This window comes from Onychostoma macrolepis, chromosome 19, assembly GCF_012432095.1.
Source record: "Onychostoma macrolepis isolate SWU-2019 chromosome 19, ASM1243209v1, whole genome shotgun sequence".
NCBI classification, from domain to species: domain Eukaryota; kingdom Metazoa; phylum Chordata; class Actinopteri; order Cypriniformes; family Cyprinidae; genus Onychostoma; species Onychostoma macrolepis.
Genome location: NC_081173.1, coordinates 5337380 through 5363886, shown reverse-complemented (window position 1 = coordinate 5363886; position 26507 = coordinate 5337380). Strand labels below are relative to the sequence as shown.

The 26507-nt window shown below is 35.2% G+C and overlaps 2 protein-coding genes across 2 annotated transcripts; one reads left to right on the top strand and one right to left on the bottom strand.

The window, feature by feature from the left end:
• Positions 1-314: 314 nt before the first annotated feature.
• Positions 315-8799, top strand: cthrc1a (collagen triple helix repeat containing 1a). Its single transcript, XM_058754069.1, has 4 exons — positions 315-677; positions 2720-2938; positions 4798-5014; positions 8039-8799. The coding sequence occupies exons 1-4, from the start codon at positions 561-563 to the stop codon at positions 8179-8181; spliced, it is 696 nt and encodes a 231-aa protein (XP_058610052.1). The 5' UTR covers positions 315-560; the 3' UTR covers positions 8182-8799.
• A 4134-nt stretch (positions 8800-12933) lies between these two features.
• On the bottom strand, positions 12934-26177 carry slc25a32a (solute carrier family 25 member 32a). The gene is made up of 7 exons (XM_058754252.1): positions 25751-26177; positions 24810-24960; positions 22463-22548; positions 19759-19913; positions 16905-17018; positions 14352-14497; positions 12934-13903 (listed from the first exon to the last, which is right to left on the bottom strand). The coding sequence occupies exons 1-7, from the start codon at positions 25944-25946 to the stop codon at positions 13777-13779; spliced, it is 975 nt and encodes a 324-aa protein (XP_058610235.1). The 5' UTR covers positions 25947-26177; the 3' UTR covers positions 12934-13776.
• Positions 26178-26507: the final 330 nt, after the last annotated feature.

Here is a 26507-nt window from a genome sequence, read left to right as displayed (position 1 = left end):
TAAAAGGAAGATTATATTTATAGTGAGATGCTTTTTGTTTCACGTGTAGCAACAAATATTGTTTACACTATCTTCATGTTTACACTAAGTGCAAATAATGGTAGATACTAGCATAAACACGTACACAAAAGTAGGCTAAACATGAAGTTTGCACGTAAAGTAACACATCTGAGCAAGGTTTATCAGTTTTATTGTTTAAGTGTAATAGGGACAGTGTTGCCATGTGGTACCCGTTACTTTTCTCATCGCTGGTGTGGAAGGATCAATCACAGTCGTTTGTGATTAGAGGATGAAGATCTGTACAGAATAACGTTGTAGAGATTATTGGGGCTGCTTTTCATTTATAATTCAGGTATCAATCCTCGACGTTGAAGTGAACACATCTGTCTCCAGCGACACAGTAGCGTCCCGAGGTTTGAGTGCGGCTCTACGGCGGACTCGTCTTCTCTAGGCCCCCTGCCGGAGACAGAAGAGTCTGCGTCTGTGAGGAAACTCTTATTAGTTGGCAGCAGTTGATCGGAGCAGGAGCGCATGCTGTGAACCGCTGCAGTAAAGCAACGATGGGCACTAAACTGGCTCAACTTCTCCTTTGCTTTTGGATAACTTTACCATTCTGTATCACGGAAAAAGTCAAAGAAAGGAGCGCCCGGCAAAGAGACACGGAGTTCACTGACAAGGTAGGTTTCTTTTTGAAGAAATGTGTTAAACTTTTATATGTGAAAAAGCAAATTCAGGTCAAAGTTAGAGCAGAGGCATCGTACCAGCTCGTTATATTTGAATGTCCCCAATTCTTGCCATTTAGGTATACAATGTGTTTAAGATTGTCAGTCTGATTCTGGAAGAAGACAGCTAGCCTATAATTTGTATAAAAGAAGCCAGCGTTAACTTAAAGTGACATTTTACTTATTTTTCTGCCATTTGAAGGGTTCATTTTTCTTTTGTTCTCCGTTGCTTAGTCATGATTAGTTTGATTACATTTGATTGAGAGATTCAAGAAAAGATTAGCTTATATGGAAAGTCATTATTCAGCCTCATAATGGATTTTTTAAAAAAAGAAAAAAGGTTTATAATGAAATAATCCTACGCCAATTAGAATATTTTTTTTTTTTTTTTTTTTTTTTGTTCATGGATTTAAATATAGCCTATACCAAGATCCAGTGAAACCACACTGTGTTCATGGTGTGTTAAACAATGGCTTTGCAGTGATGTCCGAATCGCGAACGAGTCGTTATTGATTCGGTTCTTTTTAGTCATTCAGTTGAATCGATTCGCAGTGCATTAGTAAATGTAATCAGAATCAGAAGAATAACTTTGTAATGGATTCAGACAGAGATGTGTGTAACCTAATCGAAAAATAGTTGTAAACATCAATAGTCGATTTAAAAAGTAAGGCATAGTACTTCACGGAACACTACTGAGTGGTGCCTCAAAAGAATCGTTTTGATTCATTAAAATGAACTGATTCGCCAAAATGGTTCGGACTAATCTTCAGCTGTTCCTCAAGTGACTCTTTAGAGAAATTGCTATACACGCTAAAGAGATTTGGTTTGAGAATCCGTGGGAACACATTTTAACCTGTTATGTGTATACAAATGTTGTAAGCAGATACAAAGTACTAGCTACACATCACACACAAACTTTACAAATCACAGTCTGTGAATGCAAATTAATTATGATCATAATAAAACAGAGATGAACAATCCAAAATGTAAAATAAGTAAATGTAATGCAAACCTACCTTACGTGATTCACTCAATTCCCTTCATGTTGTCTGATTCATTTGAGTGTTCACTGGAAGACTGTGGGAATGTGGTGACAGATGCTTAACCTGAAATTCAGTTCATTTCCACACTGGTCAAGTGTGATCAAGATGGCCTTTCCACTTGGTACGTTTCTTTGGCGGCTCTGACTTAGCAGCTACCTAATATTTTGGTTGGCTGACTTTCAACTGTCAACCACAATTGAGTAATATTTAAAAAACACAGAACTGTACTTTCCACATTTTTATAAGCGGATGCAAACAAACCACAGCACTGGGACTCATTGGGGTTTGTATGCCTCACTGATGTTCACACATATGGGTTATAATTCATAAAACCTGTGTGAGAAGGGTTTGGTCTGTAAAAACACCACAAGGAAACAGAGAACTGTCATTATTGAAAAACCACAAGATAGTGGATTACATTTACTCACTAGATGAAAACCCAAGAGATATGACAAAGACTAATTAAGATATTTTATTGTGTATCAGTTTCACATAGTATTATATGTATACAGTATATACTACACAGTACTTATACTAAAAAGAATACTAAATTATATATATATATATATATATATATATATATATATATATATAAATGTAGTATTCTATTGATTATATATGTTTACAGTATAAGTACAGTACAGTATTAAAAGTTCCTTCTTTTAGAATTCCTGTAATACTGGCTTTGCTTTGTCTTGTGTCAGAGCTTAAATAAAGTGAACAGACTGTGACTGTGGTCAGGGGATTTTACACCAGTTCTCCTTCCAATTTTGTGTTTTCTTTGTTTTATTCGTTTTGGCACAAACGTGTCCATCTCAAAGAAAACAGGGTCATAGTACTTTCCCACCCGCAGCGGTCTGTGCATCATGATGAATCAGTCCCATTCTCATTAACTAAGCACAAAGCCTCTGCAAAGTACTGACATGCCTGTTTGCTTCATGTTTTTGTCATTAGTACCAGACGTGCATGCAGGGTGTACCTGGAGTGCAGGGCAGGGATGGGAACCCGGGGATAAATGGTATTCCAGGCACCCCAGGAATCCCTGGGAGAGACGGACTTAAGGGCGAGAAGGGAGAGTGTGTGACTGAGAGGTTCGAGGATCCCTGGAAATCCAACTTCAAACAGTGCGCCTGGAATTCTTTAAACTACGGCATTGATCTGGGCAAAATAGCCGTAAGTATTATGTTCGTAATGGAAGAGCTCACAGCAATTTCATGTGCATTCGTACAATGTGAATTGCATGAGAATGTATGATTTTTAGAAGCATGAAACTCCAAAACCTATCCTTCAGTGGGGCGTAAGCAGATCACATGAAAACATACAAATGAGATACGAATTTATACGAATTATCCACTAATTCGAAATTTGAACTGAAACTAACTCATTTGAAATCACTAACCCCAGTATAATCTCTTAATGTTTAATTACGTAATGTTTAATGCACTTCATGAATGGAACGAACGGAATATATTTCCTTTCTCTTTGTATTTTTATACTTTGTGTTTTATGTAAGATTATCCTCTTTAAATCAATCTGATAAACAAGTTTGGTCAAAAGTAATCTAAAAGTAATCAAAAAGTAGTCTGATTATATTACCTAAAATGTGTAATGGATTACTTTACTAACAACAATTTTTATCATGTAATCTGGAATCAGTAACGGACGACAATTTGCACTGCATGCTAACCAGCCAAACTTTAAACTGCCTTTCAACTATCTGTGATATTTGATAGTAAAATGAATGGATAATAAGTATATCCACAAAAATCCTTTACAACAAGGTTTCATTTGTTAACATTAACTGCGTTAAAAAATACAATCAAAAATACTTCTGAAACATTAATTAATCTTAGGTAATGTTCATTTCAATATTTACTAATACATTATTAAAATATTCAAAAGTTGTATCTGCTATATTATTTAATGGACTTGAGCTAACATTAACTAACAATGAACAGATGTATTTTTATTAACTAACATCAAAGATGGATAAATACTGCAACAAATGTATTGCTCTTTGTTAGTTACTGTAAACATAAAGTAACTGCCCACTTTACAGAAATAGTGTTTAAGGTGCCATGTTTTATAGATGATAATAAAAAAAAACATAGATACAGTAGGTGAGAGATTGTCAAAAGATAGAAAGAGAGACATTTCTCTCATCTGAACGCCTCTGATTGGCCATTGCATTCCTAAACTCAACAGAATCGTGTGTGATTGGTTATAATGCGCAACACTGTAAAAATGCCTAAAATGCAATACGGTGCAATATGAGCAAATCTTAATTTAATGCCGCAATCGACACTTTCTATTTGTTTTTACTTTGTTAGCAACAGACATGATAGATTTAATTTGTTTGTGCAGGGGCATTTTTGCCCCAAGTCCCCGTGGCCAGGAAGGCTCCGCCTATGGTAATGGCCCTAAATGTGTCTACAGAGTGCTGCAGTGACATATTTATTGCAGAAAATAAGCTCTGTGATAGATAGTCTTTACAAATGAATGAACTTTTTCTGAATTTTGAAGCCTAAATAAAATTGGCAGAAATAAAATGCTAAACGTAAGTTATAAACAAACTACACCACAGTCACATGACTCCAACGTCACCATCACGGAGCTTCTGACAACTCTTTCAATCTTTATTTAAAAAAAAAATATCACTTAAGTTGAGTTAGAATAGTTTGCTAAAGTGTGATCATAAGCACAATGAGGCTGTGAAAGTGAGTAGTCATCAGATGAGTTTATCTGTTCAGTGTGAGGATGTTTTATGTCCTCAACAACCTCTGTAGTCTCGTTTAGACACTTGTTACTGTATCTGTGAAATATCTTGAGCTTGTGTTCACCACAGACCCTTTCAAATATTTAACCAAAAAAAACATGAAAAAAACCCATTGACTTAAGGATGATGGAACCAGAAGTGATACACAGTAGTCTATAACAAACACTATAGACTGTAGGTTTTCTTGCCGTTAAAAATGATTATTCATTCAGTCAGTGATTTAACAGTGGAATGTGTCTTGATTTTTCTTTCACAGGAGTGCACATTCACCAAGCAGCGATCGGACAGCGCTCTGCGTGTGCTCTTCAGCGGTTCTCTCAGGCTCAAGTGTAAGACGGCCTGCTGTCAGCGCTGGTACTTCACCTTTAATGGGGCTGAGTGCACTGGACCGCTGCCCATAGAGTCCATCATTTACCTGGACCAGGGCAGCCCTGAACTCAACTCCACCATTAACATACACAGGACATCCACAGGTACCATTCACAAACCATAGATCGTTATTTTTTGTTTTCTATAAGACAGTAATATTTACAAGATTGCAAATCTGACATAAAGTATACCTACTAGTCAAAATAAGATAAACACAGACACTTAACAAATAGAAACATATGTTAAAATGAGATATTTTGTTAAATGTTGCCAATAAAAATATTAAATTTTTACATTTTTTTCAAATTTTTCGCTTTGATCTTACATTTACGCTACAAGTATTTAACTGATTACATCTATATTCATTCACTCCCATATGTTCTTAAATAAAAAGTGTGATGTTATAAAAAGATTTTTAATCATAATGCTTGTTTATGGCTGCATGTGTGAATCGCACACTCTGCAATTATGCTCCTATTTATGGCCTTGTTTGGTTTTCAAAATATGGTACACAGCAAACATCAATTGGACTCACAGAATATACATTCCAATAAATTATACATTCCACTTACACAAAAAGGTGTGTGTATTGAAACCTTTTGATTTTAATTCAATTGTCCACTTTCTTTGTGTTCATTCTGTCACGACCAACACTTTCTTGTGATCAGAAATGTTTAAAAATACCATTCTGTTTGAAATACCATTTTCATAATCATACTCCACTGTTTTATACATCAGACTCACACACTGTATTTTTTGAGAGCAGATAGTCTCTTATGCAGATATCTTTGTCACATGGATTCCTTTGAGTGTTCTTTTGTGTGGTTGAATGCACTTTGGCAGCTTTCATAAGCATCTATGCTGCAATTACAGAGAGACCAGAGGAATTTGAGAGCTCTGTGTGGTTTCTCACCAGCTCACATCCCAGCATTCACTCTACACTTACTCATGACCAACACATCAGCATTGCTCAACAACACAGTCTTAACTAGCAGACAGGGACCTGAGATACAGTGTGCATTCATTCACAAAATTACACTGACTGCACAATGCACAAATAAAAATAATAGCAATAATAATTTGTGCAAACTTTGTCCAAAAACCTAAATAAAAAATAGATATAATAAACAAAATAGATATAATAATAAAAAAAAAAAAATAGAAATAATAAAAAAAGATAGATACAGTAGGTGAGAGATGGTCAGAAGATAGACAGACATTTCTCTTGTCTATAGATAGAAGTACAGACAGACAGGTAATAGATAGATAGATAGATAGATAGAAAAACAGACAGGTAATAGATAGACAGACAGACAGACAGATACAGTGAGGAAAATAAGTATTTGAACACCCTGCCATTTTGCAAGTTCTCCCACTTAGAAATCATGGAGGGTCTGAAATTGTCATCGTAGGTGCATGTCCACTGTGAGAGACATAATCTAAAAAAAATCCAGAAATCACAATGTATGATTTTTAACTATTTATTTGTATGATACAGCTGCAAATAAGTATTTGAACACCTGAGAAAATCAATGTTAATATTTGGTACAGTAGCCTTTGTTTGCAATTACAGAGGTCAAACGTTTCCTGTAGTTTTTCACCAGGTTTGCACACACTGCAGGAGGGATTTTGGCCTCCTCCTCACAGATCTTCTCTAGATCAGTCAGGTTTCTGGCCTGTCGCTGAGAAACACGGAGTTTGAGCTCCTCCAAAGATTCTCTATTGGGTTTAGGTCTGAGACTGGCTAGGCCACGCCAGAACCTTGATATGCTTCTTACAGAGCCACTCCTTGGTTATCCTGGCTGTGTGCTTCGGGTCATTGTCATGTTGGAAGACCCAGCCTCGACCCATCTTCAATGCTCTAACTGAGGGAAGGAGGTTGTTCCCCAAAATCTCGCAATACATGGCCCCGGTCATCCTCTCCTTAATACAGTGCAGTCGCCCTGTCCCATGTGCAGAAAAACACCCCAAAGATGATGCTACCACCCCATGCTTCACAGTAGGGATGGTGTTCTTGGATGGTACTCATCATTCTTCTTCCTCCAAACACGTTTAGTGGAATTATGACCAAAAGTTCTATTTTGGTCTCATCTGACCACATGACTTTCTCCCATGACTCCTCTGGATCATCCAAATGGTCATTGGCAAACTTAAGTCGGGCCTGGACATGTGCTGGTTTAAGCAGGGGAACCTTCCGTGCCATGCATGATTTCAAACCATGACGCCTTAGTGTATTACCAACAGTAACCTTGGAAACGGTGGTCCCAGCTCTTTTCAGGTCATTGACCAGCTCCTCCTGTAGTTCTGGGCTGATTTCTCACCTTTCTTAGGATCATTGAGACCCCACGAGGTGAGATCTTGCATGGAGCCCCAGTCCGAGGGAGATTGACAGTCATGTTTAGCTTCTTCCATTTTCTAATGATTGCTCCAACAGTGGACCTTTTTCACCAAGCTGCTTGGCAATTTCCCGTAGCCCTTTCCAGCCTTGTGGAGGTGTACAATTTTGTCTCTAGTGTCTTTGGACAGCTCTTTGGTCTTGGCCATGTTAGTAGTTGGATTCTTACTGATTGTATGGGGTGGACAGGTGTCTTTATGCAGCTAACGACCTCAAACAGGTGCATCTAATTTAGGATAATAAATGGAGTGGAGGTGGACATTTTAAAGGCAGACTAACAGGTCTTTGAGGGTCAGAATTCTAGCTGATAGACAGGTGTTCAAATACTTATTTGCAGCTGTATCATACAAATAAATAGTTAAAAAATCATACATTGTGATTTCTGGATTTTTTTTTTTAGATTATGTCTCTCACAGTGGACATGCACCTACGATGACAATTTCAGACCCCTCCATGATTTCTAAGTGGGAGAACTTGCAAAATAGCAGGGTGTTCAAATACTTATTTTCCTCACTGTAGATAGATAGATAGATAGATTTCTCGTCTATAGAAAGACACGCACACACATATATATGAAAAAAGTAGAAAATTTTTCTTTAAATCAATTATTTGTGTTGTATGTGTGTGTTTGTATGTTACAATAAATGTTAATATTAATAGCACATCAATAAGACATACTGTGTATTAGAGTATACAGTATTGCTGACGGCGTGTGTGTGTGTGTGTGTGACAGTGGAGGGGCTCTGTGACGGGATCCAGGCCGGGCTGGTGGATGTTGGGATCTGGGTGGGCACATGTGCTGATTATCCTCGCGGAGACGCGTCGACAGGATGGAACTCTGTCTCCCGGGTGATCATCGAAGAGCTTCCAAAATGAGCTTCGTCTTCATAACTGATCACTGTCATCATCACCATGGCAATAGAAGACATTGTGTTCCTGTCACAGAGAGGACCTTCCTCACAGAAATGGGACAAATTAAAGCTAATCGAGTTGCTTTGAGTCTGTGCAGATCTCATGTTGTGTCAGATTATTATTCTCATTGTGAAAGTTGGGGAATTCAGTATTCTCAATTTAGACAGTATAGACAGTTACAAAATAGAAGCACCATGTTTGTACTATGGTTTTTTGGACACTACCATAATTGAAATTTTAATGATGAGAAAAGTACCTTGTACAACGTAAATATGGTGTTACTGTATCACGTCATCACTGTACAATGCTACCGCCATTTTAAGGAGAGTCCAACAAAGATGATCCTTGCTTTGCTGATATTTATTTAGTGGCTCCTCCTATTGTGCCTGGATGACTAGAACTCATATTTTTGTATCCATTGTGTTTTTATTACCTAACACTATGAAGAAAAGTCAGGTCATGTTTCACCTCAAAATTAAAAATGAAATGTGAAAACAAATCTCAATTTCTTTACTGTAATATATATACAGTTGTGCTCAAAATTATTCATACCCATGGTAAATATGATCAAAGGTGGCTGTGAAAATAAATCTGTATCATGAATCCTTTTGATCTCTCATTTAAAAAATTTACAAAAATCTAACTTGGGAGAGAAATCTCATTATGAAATAAATGTTTTTCTCTAATACCCATTGGCCAGGAAGTCATGGCTGGACAATTTCATGCTCCTAGTCACCCCGGTGTGATAAAAAATACAAATATGAATAGGAATATACTTCAGAGATGTGTTACTCATAAGAATGTCTAGGGGTGCCAATAATGGTAGCTTACATGCATCGGAGAATAACATTTCATTCATCATGAGATTTTCCCCCACTTTTTTTTACTTCAATTAAAGGTTAGAATTTTTAAAAATTTAAATAAGAGCTTTCTTTAAATATATATATATATGAGAAATGTTGAATGTGTCTGAACAAATTTTGGTTTGATTATATATATACTGTAAAAAAAAAAAAAGTTGAGCCAACTTAAAATTTTAAGGCAACCAGCTTCAGCAGATTTTTGAGTTTGCTCAACTTATTTTTGTGGGAGATTCTCAAATTTTTGTTGTATAAACTTAAAACGACAAGTTGAGAAAACTCAAAAATCTGATGAAGCTGGTTGCCTTAAAATTTTAAGTTGGCTCAACTTTTCTTTTTTTTTTTTTTACAGTGTTTATATACTGTCTGTATATATATATATATATATATATATATATATATATATATATATAAAAGCAACATCACACAAGTAGATGTGAGATATGGCTGTATATCAGCACGGCTGTGATTCAGCCGTACGCATGAGGCTGCAGGCCGTGAGATATACAGCCATATCTCACGTCTATTCATGTGATGTTGGGTTTATACAACAGTTCGACGATGACATCCTGTTCAAAAGTTTACACCCTCTGCCTCTTAATGTTGCCTTCTTGAGCGTCAGTAAATGTTTCCACCTTTTGTAATAGCTGTGTATGAGTCCCTCAATTGCCCTCAGTGTGAAAAGATGGATCTAAAAATTATATAGTCACTGTTGGAAAGGGTTTGAATATGCAGAAGATGCTGGAAAACCAAAGAATGTGCAGGAGCTGGAGGATTTTTCTGAAAAACAGGCAGTTGAACTGCTCAGGAACAACTATCACAACACAGAAAAACAGTCGTGGATCTTCCAGGAAACAACACAGAATATTAAGATTCAAGGGTATGTAAACTTTTGATCTCTTATGTGAAATAGCTTATTCAGGAGAGTACTAAATAAAAATAACATGCAATTTTCATGATCCCTCTTATGTAGTTAAAATTATTAACATATTTGCATATTCTGCAAGGGGTATGTAATCTTAAGAGCACAATTGTATCTATCTATCTATCTATCTATCTATCTATCTATCTATCTATCTATCTATCTATCTATAGAATGCTTAATTTTTAAGAAATTGTTCCAAATCCAAATATATGTATATATTGTTTTCTTATAATATTGGGGTTGAAATATGACAGGCATTACTTTAGGACATTCCCCCCTTTATATCATATACACATTTTGATACATATTAAAAATGCCTATTTTAATTTAGACCAAAGTCTTGGTAATAACTTAAAAAGCTGATGAATAAAAAGTACCAAAAGTACCAGCATCATAAAATGTGGTGTAGATGGAAAACGCAGCGGGCTGAAGTGTGTGCAGCATGACTAAGGCTTGGAATGTCTGCTGTGGTACTGAAGTAGTCTCACAGCTGCTGCTGAGTGTTCAATATTAAGAGAAACCAGATTCCTGTTACTACAGGTTAAGACACACTGGCCAATATAAGTATATACACATAAGTCATACAGTATGTTGCATTAAATAATAAAACAATGCTGTAATATCACCAAATCACCCAATGATTAAAAGTCATTGCAAAAATGACTCAGAAAAGTGTAAGTCTAAGATTTACATTGTGAAAAGAAGTACATTTTTGCATGCTTTCCAAAAGTGTACTTATTACAGAAAGAATATACTTAGGAATATACTTATATGTGAAATGAATGTAATGTTGTCTGACACTTAATTGCATGTTATTTACAACTAAATGAAAATGTATTATAGCTTACTTTATATATAGTATATTATAGTAACTTTAGAGTGATTTTAACCTATACATTGTAAGTAGGACTAAAGTACATCTATATGTCATTTCATAACTACAACCCGAATTCTGGAAATGTTAGGACGTTTTTTTAAATTTGAATAAAATGAAAACTAAAAGAATTTCAAATCAGATGAGCCAATATTTTATTCACAATAGAACATAGAGAATAAAAATGCTTAAACTGAGAAATCTTACAATTTTATGCACAAAATGAGCTCATTTCAAATTTTATGCCTGCTACAGGTCTCAAAATAGTTGGGACGGGGGCCAGGGTTTACCATAGTGTAGCATCTCCTCTTCTTTTCTTAACAGTTTGAAGACGTCTGGGCATCGAGGTTAAGAGTTTCTGGAGTTTTGGTGTTGGAATTTGGTCCCATTCTTGCCTGATATAGGTTTCCAGCTGCTGAAGAGTTCGTGGTCATCTTTGATGTATTTTTCATATAATGATACGCCAAATGTTCTCTATAGGTGAAAGATCTGGACTGCAGGCAGGCCAGTTCAGCACCCGGACTCTTCTACTACGAAGCCATGCTGTTGTAATAGCAGTATGTGGTTTTGCATTGTCCTGCTGACATACACAAGGCCTTCCCTGAAATAGACATCATCTGGAGGGAAGCATATGTTGCTCTAAAACCTTTATATACCTTCATTAATTGTGCCTTCACATATGGCTTCCTTTTTGAATGATAGAGCTTTAGTTGGCATATGCAGATGGCACGGCGGATTGTGTTTACCGACAGTGGTTTCTGGAAGTATTCCTGGGCCCATTTAGTAATGTCAATGACAGAATCAGGCCGATGAGTGATGCAGTGTCGTCTGAGGGCCCGAAGACCACGGGCATCCAACAAAGGTCTTTGGGCTTGTCCCTTACGCACAGGGATTTCTCCAGTTTCTATGAATCTTTTGATGATGTTATGCACTGTAGATGATGAGATTTGCAAAGCCTTTGCAATCTGCCGTATTCCACAATTTCTTTACTCACTCTTTCGCAGATTGGAGAGCCTCTGCCCATCTTTACTTCGGAGAGACTCTGCCTCTCTAAGACATCCCTTTTATAGCTAATCATGTTACAGACCTGATGTCAATTAACTTAATTAGTTGCTAGATATTCTCCCAGCTGAATCTTTTCAAAATTTCTTGCTTTTTCAGCCCTTTGTTGCCCCCGTGCCAACTTTTTTGAGACCTGTAGCAGACAATTTTAAATGAGCTCATTTAGTGGATAAAAGTATAACATTTGTTATACATTTGCTATGTTCTCTATGTTCTATTGTGAATAAAATATTGGCTCATGTGATCTGAAAGTCTTTTAGTTTTCATTTTATTCAAATTTAAAAAAACGTCCGAACATTTCTGGAATTCGGGTTGTATATTGTCTTTAAAATATGGGTAAAGTGTACTGCTGAACGCAGTGACGGACATTTGCACTATGAGAAACTAAAATATACTTTAAATGTCATTTCTATTGAAACTTGTATGTCATGAATTTAAATATATGTGTAACTAATTACACATTAATATTGATGTTGCAATTTAGAACATTTAAAATATATTCCCTTTAAAAGCAATATCAAATAACACACTACATTTAAACTTCTAATGAAGTACTTTTCATGTGCTTTAGTATGTTAGTAAACACATCAAAATAAGTACACTTCTTTAAAGCACAACAAAAGATTATAACAATGATTTAAAATGTAATTTGATGTTAAACTTTTTACATTTGACATTATTACTAAGTGCACTTTTTAAAAATCTACTTAAGTGCATTTAGAAACATGAAAGTGTCTCTCTTTAAGTCACTTAAGTGTCCTTTTATTCCATTAATATTATCTGCAACCGCAAATAAATGATACTTTTAAGATTTGAAGTACACTACAAGTGCGCATTCAGTGCAATTAAGCGCACAAAACCTTAGCTTTTTAGTGTAAACTGCAATTTATTTGATTAATCGTATCTAACGCAGTGACATTAAGACATTTTAAAATGTGAAAAGTCTGAATCGTTTAGAAGTGAAAGTTTATCAGGTTTCTGTCAGACATTATTAAAAACATAGTTTGTACAATAGCTCAGGCTCCTTTGTCTGTTCCATATTTTCCTTTATTAGATGTGTAAAAATGGCTTATACGTACATCAGCTCTTCTTTGTGCATCACAGACAATAGCACATTTATACATACAAACATAACAGCCTCTCAGTTACTCAGTTCTTTCATTGCAGTTAAAGCGCTCCTCTCTTCCAGTAGATGTCATCTACACACATCTGGTTAAAATCTGCTCCTGTCCTCCAGTAAAGTATCAGTTTCTCCATGCCTGTGTGCTATTATCCTGCAGCGTGACATCATTTCCTGAGCATGCCCAGCCAGCCGAGATCTGCTGAGTGGCTTCGTTCTCTCGCAGAGCTCAGCAAATATAGGAGCTGTTTGGTGAAAATATCGTAAAAAAAAGACAAACATCTTCTTAAGCACTGTGTTTGGTGAATACGGTGTTCGGTTCCATTGTCACAGGATGGCTTGAATCCACTTTTCCATGAGCCGTTCTTGTCATTGACAACTAGAAATCAATTCAGATCTTGAAATGACACCTTTTGTAGTTGAATATTCAAGACAATATGTATATTCTCTCAATAAACTCAACAATACAACAATCTCATATATATATATATATATATATATATATATATATATATATATATATGCACCTGTAGTTTCTTCTGTTAATTCAGTGCACACACTAAATGCTAGTTTTGTCTGCATGTCGAGTTCAGAGTTAAACAGGAAATGTTTGGTATTCCTGCTCGTCTCTAACACACACACACACACATACACACAGTCCTGGTATATTGCGTCGAGTTGGTCCGTGGTTGCGTTTGGTGTGAGCGCACCTGAAGCTTTAGTGATACTCGCCCAAAAGCAGGCGCGACACATTTTCGAACACCAAAAATGTGATGCAGCATGCTGGAATGACTCGCACCAGGTTTGGGACCATGCCTTTGTAAAAGCCCTCGACCCCCTCGTTGCTAGAAAGAGCCAAACACAAACATACTGAGCTGATGTACAGTCAATGTTGTTATGCATAACATGAAAAATCGTAGTGAAGAAAAATTATTTAAATAAAGGTTTTCTTGTCGAGATTTTTATTCATTTATTTATTTAAGTACTTTGGGATAATCATGAATTATTATTTAGTTAAAAACATGTATTAATATATTTTTTAATATAAGAATAAGATTAATAAGTAATAAGAACGCATCTATTTTAAACTAGATTTTTAAAGGTTTTTCATGTAAATTTTCTTTATCATTTTTGTTTCTTTATTATATATACTCTTATAAGTCACTGATTAATATTTAGTAATTATTATTGATATTATTTATTTAATTAGCATTATATTATCATCAAGTACAGTTTTTAAAAATATACTTTTAAGATTCTAAGTACATGTGAGATGGAGATGTGACTCCATACCTCCATGTCCTCCTGATGACGTCCACTATGCCACTGTAGTTGTTGTGCTGGTCCTGCAGGCGAGCGCGCACCACCTGGTACGGGTAGGTCACTGCTACAGCAAATATTTTGGAAATGGCTGCCATGGTGATGTATTCCAATGGAGACTGAAGCAGAGGCAGACAGGAAGGAGAGACTGACTCACAAAGATCATTACTGCCTCCAGTACACATAAACCGCTCTTTCTAAAGGTTACAATATACAGTCAAATGCCATATAATGGTACAGCTCATTCTTGTCTGTGGTGCCTTTATGGTACCTCATAAAATGTTGGAAATAAATTTGGATGAGTTTATAGTTCAAGACACTGTCTGAGCGCAAGAGTTTTATTAGATAATATTATTCTACAAAGGTTTCCAAGTCTAGAAACGTCATTGAAATTAAAGGGATAGTACACCCAAAAATGAAAATTACCCCATGATTTACTCACCCTCAAGCCATCCTAGGTGTATATGACTTTCAGACGAAAACAATCGGAGTAAGTTATATTAAAAAATATCCTGGCTCTTTCGAGCTTTATAATGGTAGTGATTCATGATTTTGAAGCCCAAAAAAATGCATCCATCCATCATAAAAAGTGCTCCTCACGGCTCCGGGGGGTGAATAAAGGCCTTCTGAAGTGAATCGATGCGTTTGTGTAAGAAAAACATCCATTTTTAAAACTTTATAAACTGTAATTTCTAGCTTCCACTAACTATCGTATGTGTGTTTGTTCACGAGATAATAAGCTGGTCTCGCAAGAACCAAGTTTTGTTTTCACCAAAGCAAAATCAGTCTCCGAAATCGTCCAACATTTGTCTTTACAAATCCTCGTTTTGTACTTCTGATTCATGAATGGTGTTTTGTTTTGCTCTCTTCTCTGTGCTTCACATTCGTCATTTCTCACCGGAGCTTTCGCTACTCTCTCGTGAACATGAGTACAAGAGTTAGCTGAAGTTAGAGATTACAGTTTGTAAAGTTTTAAATATGGATATTTTTATGATGGATGGATGCACTTTTTTGGGCTTCAAAATCTCGACCAGATTCACTGCCATTATAAAGCTGGGAAGTGCCAGGATATATATTTTTTTAATACACCCCCGATTTAATCTGTCTGAAAGAAGAAAGTCATATACACCTAGAATGGCTCGAAAGGTGAGTAAATCCTCATTAGCCGCTTTCCACTGTCAGGCCAAAATGCTAGTGCACGCCAGGGCCACTGTCACAGTTTGAACGTGCCTCTTCGGGGCATCCGCGGGGCCAATGGCCAGGGTTTTTTGGCCCACCATAAACCTTGGGCCAAAGCTTGAGGAGTGGTTATGAATAAAGGAGGAGTTTCTCCGCGTCTGGAGAGCGTCAGTTCCGTGGATTATTTCATATAGTTAACAGCTATTACACCAGCATTAAAGACTTTTAAAATTATTTTAGCTCAAAACTCACTTTCAGACAGCAGTGAGTTTTTAAAATAACTTCTGTTTGAGATCAGTTGTAGATTATGATCATCATACAAGGCAGAAATATTTATAAGCGATGCAAAAGACTATGCACGCTTGCCATTACCATAGTAAACATGGTAAATACGACTGCTTGAAGAAATCAGACAAATCATGCAGGCTATCATCACAATCTTGTATTTATTTAATAACTTATTTTATCTGTAAGTCTCGTCTTTTTATACCTGACTGTCTGATGTTCATATTTAGCTGATCATAAACATCATACATTTTGTTCGGGAGCTCCCTCTGATACTCAGGTCGTATTTTTGATGGAAAATTATAGAAATGATCATTCTTTCTAAATGTGGTGTACACTGTGACTACAAATAAACAGAAACAGACGTGACTGAATAATTATGTGCCCTCTTTCTTTTGTGAATTAACGGTAAATTATACATTTAAATCTAAGTAAACAACAAAAAATGTAAATAAACTTTTTTCATGTTCATTTTGTGATCTCGCTATTTCCAGTGATTTATTTCTGATTAGTTTTCTGATAACTTCTCTTTGTTGGTGAAATGATGGGGTTGCGTGTTGTTGTTCCAGAGAGGCGTGTAAAGGGCGGCTTTTAGTGAAGCACAGCGGCGCTTCTGGCCTGACGGTGAAAACAGCATGATTTTGGGCTCGGTGCTACAGGTCTGAGGCTATTAGCCCCGCACAGCCCGTTGAAAGCACTGGCTCGCACTGACCTGACAGTGGAAAAGTGGCTATTTTGGGACGAACTATCCCTTTAATTAAAATCTGAAAAAGTCACGGAAATATCTTTTATTTTTATATTTTTATTTCCAGTTATATTGAAGGACTGGTCATTTGCAACCTTTATGCTGGATGTACATGACATAAATTTCTGTCATATGTCCCATTCCTGTTAAAATTTTGCTGACTTGGCCAAAATAAGCTACAAAATGTACCATATGCATAGGAAAACTACACAATTTTAATTTAATCAGAGTTGATGTGAAAATCACAGTGCTGCATCTCATCCTATTGTACGTTCCTAGTGTGTGCTAAAAATGTAAGGCTGTCTTTATTTCCTCACCAGCAGCGATTCAGATGGCATCTTCTTGTATTTGTTCTGCTCTCTTTTTAGCCCCTCATAGGTCATGAACTGCAGTGCAGCATGGGAAGTCCCCACCAGTCCAGGCACGAAACCCTGCAGCGGCAGAACAACAAAATGAGGCTCACAAAACCACAATCATACAGTTACCTCATAGTCTAAGAGCAACGTCATCGTTCTCAACTAGACTAGACTAGAATTAAACTAGAAGGAAGTCTACTTAAATACGTAATAATTTTAGGACAATCTGGCGTGACTCACAAAGCCTATGCTGTATTTAGGCCTAACTGGAAGCACAGGTTAAGAGCTGGATAAATCCTCTAAACATAATACAATCCCACCCTCTTGTGGCACTACAGAAAACTACAATGTTACAGAGCAAAAAGCTGGATCAGCCCACTACTTAAAGTCAACGTGAAATGCAATTCATTTTACATCCATAATGTGACACATATCAGAGTAAACATGATATAATGAGAATAGGCAATTAAGTTATTACTAGTAAATTATTGCACCAATTTAGAATACAAAAGACAAACTTGCACAGATGACCCTTGTGAAAAAAAGAAAGTGCAATTAATTGTATTGAATGTGCGCTTGTATTGTACTTAGAATCTTAAAAGTATATTTTTAAAAACTGTACTTGATGATAATATAATACTAATGAAATAAAAGGCCACTTAAGTGTACTTAAAGAGAGAGAACTTTCATGACTATATTTCTGAATACACTTAAGTACTTTTTTTTTTAAATGCACTATGTAATGATGTCAAATGAGGAGTTTTACTTTAAAGTGCATTTTAAATCAACTTTTGTCATGTTTTAAAAAGTACACATATTTTGATGTGTTGACCAACATTTCTAAAGCACATGTAAAGTACTTGATTATAATTTTAAACTGTAGAGGGTTATTTGATATTACATTTAAAGTTAATATATTTTAGTATTCAATTTCAATGCCATCATTATTTATGTGTAGTTATAAATATATTTAAATACACAACATGTAAGATAAATTAGAAATTACTTTAAAGTAAATTACCATATTTTACAGCAGTACACTTTAACCATATTTCAGAGACAACATAAGTATGAATTATGAAATCATATATAAAGATTAGTGCTGTCAAACGATTAATCGCGATTAATCACATCCAAAATAAAAGTTTTTGTACTGTGTATATTTATTGTGTATATATAAATACAAACACATGCATATATATATTCAAAAAAAAGTTATATTTGTATCTTAAATGTATTTATATATAATATAACATATAAATATAAATATATACATGTAAATATTTTCAAAATATATACTGTATGAGTGTGTATTTATATATACATAATAAATATACACAGTACACACACATATATTATGTAAACAAAAACTTTTATTTTGGATGCGATTAATCGTTTGACAGCACTAATAAAGATGTACTTGCGTCCTGATTTATTGGGTTAAAAAGCACTCTAAACTTCAACTAATTGCATTTAATACAAATTTAACCAATTACATCTTCATTTAATTGTAAATAACATGCATTTAAGAAAACAAATCAAATTTGCACTTAAAGCTGCAGTCCGTAACTTTTTTGAGTTAAAAATGATCCAAAATCCATATTTGAGCAAGTACATAACCAGCCAGTGTTCAAAACTACCGCCTTACTTTAGCCCGATTCACAACGGTTAGCTTATAATAATGTTTTCTAATTTGAGTGGTACGGGTAGGTTTTCGTGGGAAATTCGAGCATGGCACTGCGTCATTACGTCACGTCTGTAAACATTAAGAAGTTGTCCCAGCTAGTAGGCTATCACATGTGAGGATCCTGCAGGTGACGGATCATTTATAGCCTTTTCTCACAGCAGCTGGAATAATTAAATATATCATTTTGATGGCGGATTGTAATCCAGAAAGGATTGTGTGTTTATGAAACACATGTGAATGAAAATAAATTATATTCCAGTTTTAAATGTGCTTCTGATTACAGATAGCCTGGGATTAAACAAGATTTGTATTTTAAAGAAAACCAGTTCGAAGGGAGCATAGTTTGCTTTTTGGGTTAAAATAATTTCTTAATATGAAATTCGAAAGGCATGACAATTAGATATTAGACTGTACAGAAATTGAAATTACACGCTAATACACACTATACTCATAGTCACGCAATGCTGATGTTGTTAACATTAATAATTTGAGAATAAAGTATAACAATAATAATAATTTGCAAGGTTTGATGTGATATGAGCTAACCGATTGTTAAATTAAATCACCATTGGTAGCGAGATTTATGGTAATGTTTTTTTCCTCAGTTGGTCAGAACAAACGTGGCAGACTTGTTACTTACTTGTTCAGATGGCAATATACAGTGAAAATTCTTATTTGGGTCATATATTCCAAGACGTAAGCTAGAATCTGTGATTCCTGAGTACAGTATCCACACCGGTGCGGTGACTGACAGCTACACATTCACCTCAAACATTAGATTCATCTATGCTGGAGAACAACCCCACGCAAGCAAGATAATTCCACACAGAGCTGCAATTCCAGGTTTTCAAACAGAGATGGCGACAAAGAGGCAAAACTTACGGACTGCAGCTTTAAGTATATATATTTTTAATTATATTATTTTCAAAATTAGTACTCTTTTTTTTTTTAAGTATGCTGAAGTGCTTCTTTTTCACAAAGGGGAACTGAGTACAAAACGTGCGTTTAAGGAAGTAATTGGGACAAATGTTTAATTTCATGTTGACTTTAATCTTGAGATTAGCACACATGAAAGCTCTATTCCACCTGCAACAGGATCTCGGGTTAGTTTAAAATCGGTAGATGTACCCTGTAGAGTCCCGGGATACCCTCGTGACGGTATATTTTCACGAGGGCGTCCATCATTCCCTTGTACTGCTTCCGTGAAGGGTCTGCATTGTACTGCAGCACCAGCCGGGTCTTTGTCACCCAGACTGGGTTGGTGAGGCAAAGCGTCAGCATGCCTGGAAACATGGAACAGGGGACCTTCACACCAACATTTAACTAGTCACTCCACGTTAGTGCTCTGTCTGAGATCTTACAGGTTTTTTTTACATGTAAAAGAGACCAATAGGAATAATAATTAATTGCTGTATTATCATTATGCGTCTAAAAATGCAGGCTGGGGTTGATATAGTGTTTTTGTTCATACTGGTAAATCTGAAGCGTGTTCATTTTCTATTAGGTAGTGATAGCATTGTATTGCACTTGATATTGTTGGACTATTTTCTTCCTCAATATTCTTTAGTGATGAATTGAGAAAAAGCAGCTTGTTTCACTTCCTAAGCTGATACCACAGTCTTGTTTCTTCTCTATTTTTTGTCAGTTTCAAATTGGCCACATAGAAAACTGTTTTGAAGCTGGTCATTCCTGTTATGCAATGCACTTTCATATCCTCATGGTATGTATATTAACACACAGGATAGAAATAGGATAGAACTTAAATTCGTTTTTCTTTTCTTTGTTATAATATAATATAATATATTATTCTAGCATTCTTGACTGGAATGAATTGTGATACTACAGATCATATTTACTTGCCATTTTTCTTTAAAGAAATGAACGCAGTAACATCATTAAAATTGGCAGAGACTGCTAATCAAGGCCAACGCTTCACGCAGTCAACGGCAAACAGAGAATCTCATTTAAAAGCTGATACCATTAGTGTAAGTGAAACGAGGTGGCACTTATTTGATCAAAAGGACAGTAAAAACACTAATAATTGAAATGTTATTCCAGTTTAAATGAACTGTTTTCTATGTGAATATATTTTAAAATGTAATTTATTCCTGTGATCAAAGCTGAATTTTCAGCTTCATTTCTCCAGTCTTCAGTGTCACGTGATCCTTCAGAAATCATTCTAATATGCTGATTTGCTGCTCAAGTAACAATTCTTATTATTCTCAATTTCACTTTCCATTCTATTAGTATTTTGGAAAATATCCTTTAAAATGTCCTTAATGACTACCTAATGACATCCTCCAGGAAGTGACATCATTTTTCGGAGGGAAAAACAACAGCCCGATTGTCAATAAAACATTAGTGGATTTAATGATTTCTTTGAAGTTTTATAGTATTATTTGGTTTGTGTCACTCTAAAATATTCTATCGTCTTAAAAATAAATACGAAAATTGTATTACATTACCAACAACATCAAAATAAACTCGAATTTATCTTGAAAGAAAATGAACTCAGTGCCCTCAGCAGATTTAACTGAGCAATATCTAACTTCAGCTATTTCCATCCTGTTTGTTTGCTTGTCATTGTGCAAATAATCAAGTTTAAGCCTCTGAGTTTGACCTGTTACATTCAGTCTGGTCTATTTTATTAAATTAAAACAAGTGGTTAACATTTGATGGTCACAGAGTGTGCGGCATAGCCTAAAGTTCAGGCATAACAGGAATGATCCAGTGGAAGAACACAGAGTCTCCAAGGTAGGGGTGTGCGATATTGAAAAAAAAAGAGAAAAAAGAAAAGATATCTTGATATTTTCTGGGGTTTTATTGATAACGATAATTAGACAATATTTTGTTGAGAGTGTTATTATTCTGGTATCTTAAGGACTGCCGTGGACGGCTGACTCTTAAAGTTTTTGATATTCTTCATACTCTGTGTGGTGGTCTGTTCACAGCAGTGATAGAAATTCAACTTTTCCAATATGTTTAAATAGATTTTTACCTTTTATGGACATTTTTACCTTTATAAAGCCATTTTTACTATTTTTATACAGTTTTCCTCATCCTTTGAGCCATATTCTTACATTTAATCAGTCATTTAGAATAATGAGATATTTGGGTTGTTACCAAGTAAATTAAATCAATATCAATAAAATTCATCTTTGCAATGCAGAGGAAACACAGAAGCTGCATCTGAAGTAGCATTTACACACTGTTTAATGCAGGACATGAATGCATTTAACCTGCAGTTACAAATGCATAAATAAAGTTTTGAATACTCATTTGAAATTATTTACAAAGAAGAAAGAACACTTTAAATGTGAAATTAAAACAACCAGTATATAAGTGAGTCATTGCAATTCAACCGACTCATTTAAACAGTTGATTCATTCAGGAACGAAATGTTGCTCACAAATGCAAAACTGTGCTGTGGTGGCTGTGTGATTTTTGGAGAAAGAAATGGCACTCTTTGTGTGATATTGATTAACTATACGAAATTACATAAATATATACATTTTCTGTACCTATATCTTAAATTTCGGGATCATTCTAAATGCATTTTAACAGACTGAATCACGCAGTGAAAGAACGCACTCTAAATGTGCGCGCACTATCTACTATACTTCACGGCACACTGTAGGAGTGTTTTGTTTGGATTTTGCATTACTCGATAATGTCAAATCGCACATCGTTAAAACAACAATTACGATATTATATACCGCACACCCCTAGTCCAAAGCCTCTGACATTCCAGTTGTTCCCGTCTCATAGCTGAGCTACAGATTTAGCTGTGTTTAGTTTGTCAGGCTCACAGGTGGCTCTTTCTCAAACTGACCTGCCTCCGCTGCAGACACCAGGTGTTCGCCAGCACTCAGCTCTGTTTGCCGTCCCTCCTGCGTGTACGCTTTAATAGCATTATAACTGCAGGAAGATGAGAAAGGACCACATTATGTTCCCCAGAGTCCTTTAGCACATGCATGTCTATTGTACAGTGAGGTAAACTGGCCATCCTTTATGTAACTGTTATTGAATCACCATGGGGATTTCAGGGAGGTTAGACTTACATTCATGGAAAATGAAAAACATTAATTACGTCATCATTTACTCACTTTCATGTCGTGACAACCTGTAGGACTTGAGTAAATCAACAGTTTTTATTTTTGGGTCAGTGCTGCTGGATATAAGACTGCTGAGCTAAATCTCTCCAGATTTATTGTTATGGTCAGATCTTCACCTGATTTCCCTCTCACTTAATCTCTTTTATCCACAGCATGACTGATTCTATAAACAAAATATTAGAAGAAACGTTCTTCTTGACATTAGAGTCTGCTTACCCACTGTTTTTTGAAGGACAAAGACCAAATCAACAAGGATCTACTACTTATATTTCAGTGTTGGCACCCGTGTAAAGTTGCACATACACACTTTGTTTGCCAGTGATCCTGATCTGAAATTAGGTCAGATGACTTCCTGGAGTATCTTCATAACTCATACAGTATCAACTGACACGGCACTGTTGGCAGCTTCTTTTTTTGGCCTGTGAGCTTTAAAGGATCCATGCCTTTTCAAGAAAGTTAACTTCTATTATTATTATTTCTTTGTTATTTTATTTTAATTAATTAATTTGTTTATTTGCATTTATTTATTTTGTAAAAAGTCAATATCAATGCCATTTACACTACTATTCAAACGATTGAAGATAAGTATTTTCTGCTCACCAAGGCTGCATTTATTTGATTACAAATACAGTAATATTGTGAAATATTATTACAATTTATAATAACTTTTTTTGTGTGTGTGTATATATATATATATATATATATATATATATATAGTTTAAATATTCAAGGACTCATGTATGTCAAAAATGTTCCCACCTGGCATTTTTCATGCTTTAAAATATTTTACTAAATATATACAGTATATATAACCACTACTGGTCCTCAGAAATCATTCTAATATGCTGATTTGCTGCTCAAGAAATATTTCTTATTACAATTGTGCTGCTTCATATTTTTGTAAAAATCGTGACATTTTTTTATCAGGATTCTTTGATGAATAAAAAGAACAGCATTCATTTGAAATACAAATCTTTTGGAAAATTTCATCTTTTTATCAATTTAATACAATCTTGCTAAATTAAAGTATTTTATTTAGCAAGTAAATTAAAAGAAAAAAAAAAATTGTATTGACCCAAACTTTTGATCAGTACTGTATTGTCAGTTTTGGGGAGTAACTAGTTACATGTAACATAGTTACATAATTTAATTACAAAATAAATGTAACTGTAATCCGTTACAGTTACTGAGAAAAAAAAAATGTAATTAAATTACATTTGCATTTAGTCATTTAGCAAATGCTTTTATCCAAAGCGACTTAGAAATAGTAAATTACAGTTACTTATGAATTTTATTTTATTCCCATTTTCATTTTCAAACAATTACACCGGGTGCTACATCTGAATATTTGCTGTAAAAAGTTAGGATATGTTGAATAATATTAATTTGTTATTTTGTCTGTTTTTGATTGACCGCTCTAAAATATGAGACACCAATATTTCAGGAGTTTAGGACACAGAATAGTACAAATGCTTATTCAATAACTATTTATGCATATGCTTTATTTTTTAAGATTAACAGTTTTTTTTTCCCAAAGGCACTGTTAGACGCCAGTGTTTCCTGTCATAGCTATGCAAAGATTTGATTTCAAAAACAGTATCACAGCTATTAAACCATTTCTTGTGATTTTAAATCTGTATTTAACCTCAAAGTAAAAAGAGGTGTTAAAGTCTGATTTTGTGGAGGATGTGCTTTAAAACTAAATTACTATAATCTTAATTCAAGTGATGAAAGATTGTGAAAGTCTGACAGTAATCAGTGTTGAGTACTGCTCTAAGGTTAAGCCTGCCTGCTTTAAATGTTTCTAAATGATTAACACAGTTGAAAAATTTGGTTAGAAATTTAGAAAAGTAATCAAATGTAATCAGTTACATTACTTTAATAAAGTAATTTAAATAGTTACATTATTTATTGCATTTTAAATATGGTAATTTGTAATCTGTAACCTTTAAATTTTCTAAGTAACCTTCCCAACACTGAATATAGTGAAGTTGTGTTTAGAATACATTCAAACAGGAAATTCCATTCTGTGCTTCCCTTTTCAACACAACTCTGACAACTTACAAGAGGAAGTACAGGCCCCATGATGCCCCGGCCCCCCAGATGTTGGGGGTCACACCCTGATAGAGACCTCTAATCCCTTCCATCTTCCAGATGGTCTTCATGCAGTGCATCAAGCCATCGTACTGGGGTCGCATTTTCAGACCATCACTTACTGGAAAGAGTAAGAAACAGTGAGGGAAACAACACAATCTCACTTCTGCTTTAAAATAATCTAAAAAAAAAAACTTGTGTTGTGCCCTCTGTGTGTGTTTTTCTAGTTTTCTGGGATGTGTCCCAAAACCTTAGTGCTGTCAAGCGATTAATCGCATCCGAAATAAAGTTTTGTTTACATAATGTGTGTGTGTGCTGTGTATATTTATTATGTATACATAAATACACATACATGCACATATATTTACATTTAGTCATTTAGCAGACGCTTTTATCCAAATATATTTAAGAAAAATATGTTAGGTTTACACATAAATATATTTATATATAATATAAATTATACGAATGTAAACATGTATGTAAATACATCTATACTGTCTGTGTGTGTATTTATGCATACATAAATATACACAGCACACACACACATATTATGTAAACAAAAACGTTTATTTCGGATGTGATTAATCGCGATTAATCGTTTGACAGCGCTACAAAACCTAGAGAGAGCATGACACAGTTTTTCAGATTGTGAAATTGGATCAGCATAGTGTTTTTTCTCTGTTGTTTGCATAGCAATTTTTGACAACATGCATAATTAGGTTAAGATTTTGAACATTTCATTTATTTAACAGAAATAATGGAAAACTATGAGTAGTGAGTTATTGTGACATTTTTTTTTTTTTTTTTTATTAAAAAGCCTGTCTAAACAGTATTTTTGGCCATTAATACATGCTGTCTAGGTAGGCAGCTCTAGGTTTTGAGAGTATTATATAAGATAAGCATGTACTTACCTGCGAACCTGATTTTGATCAGATCCAGGGGGTGCAACACCATTGTGGAAATAACACCCCCGCTAAGTCCAGCAGCAAGATTTTCATATTTGATGTGTTTCGAGAGTCGCAGGAGGCTTGCAGTAAGAGAAAAAGAAGAGCCAGAGGAGTCTGCAGCGACTGCAGCTTGTCTCTGCCTGGAAATGGTAGCGGTCATGTTTGTTTACGTACTAGAGACGGACACCCTGAGCAGCAAGAGGCAGTAAAATATACTTTGTGAGGGCAGACAGCGGCACACTAACCCTGTTTAAAAAATATAGATATTTATATATATATATATAAACATCAAGTAACCAATGCCCCTATTAAATTCAGCAGCCACCTCTGGGCCATCATTAATCGCTCCCGTTCGTCTGACCTGCACTCCTCTCCACTGCGGGATAAGATGGTAAATAACAGAGCGTCGTGACGCACTCAGTGGGCGGAGCGACGTGCATCGCAGCAGCCAATCCCCATCACGCATGATGTGACGTCAGTCCTCTCCACAGGCTCTAGAAATCTGTGCGTGTGTGCATTGTTTTGAGATTGAGCTTGAGCTATATTTGACGACGATTTATTACACTATATTTACTGTGACCTGCTATTTATATATTTATAGTAAATGTGCTCTACATACTATTTTGTACTATATTCTAATGCGGCGCCTTATAGTAGCCTATATATTCAAGCTACTCAAAATGAATGAATGAATTATATAATGATTGATTTTGAATGAATG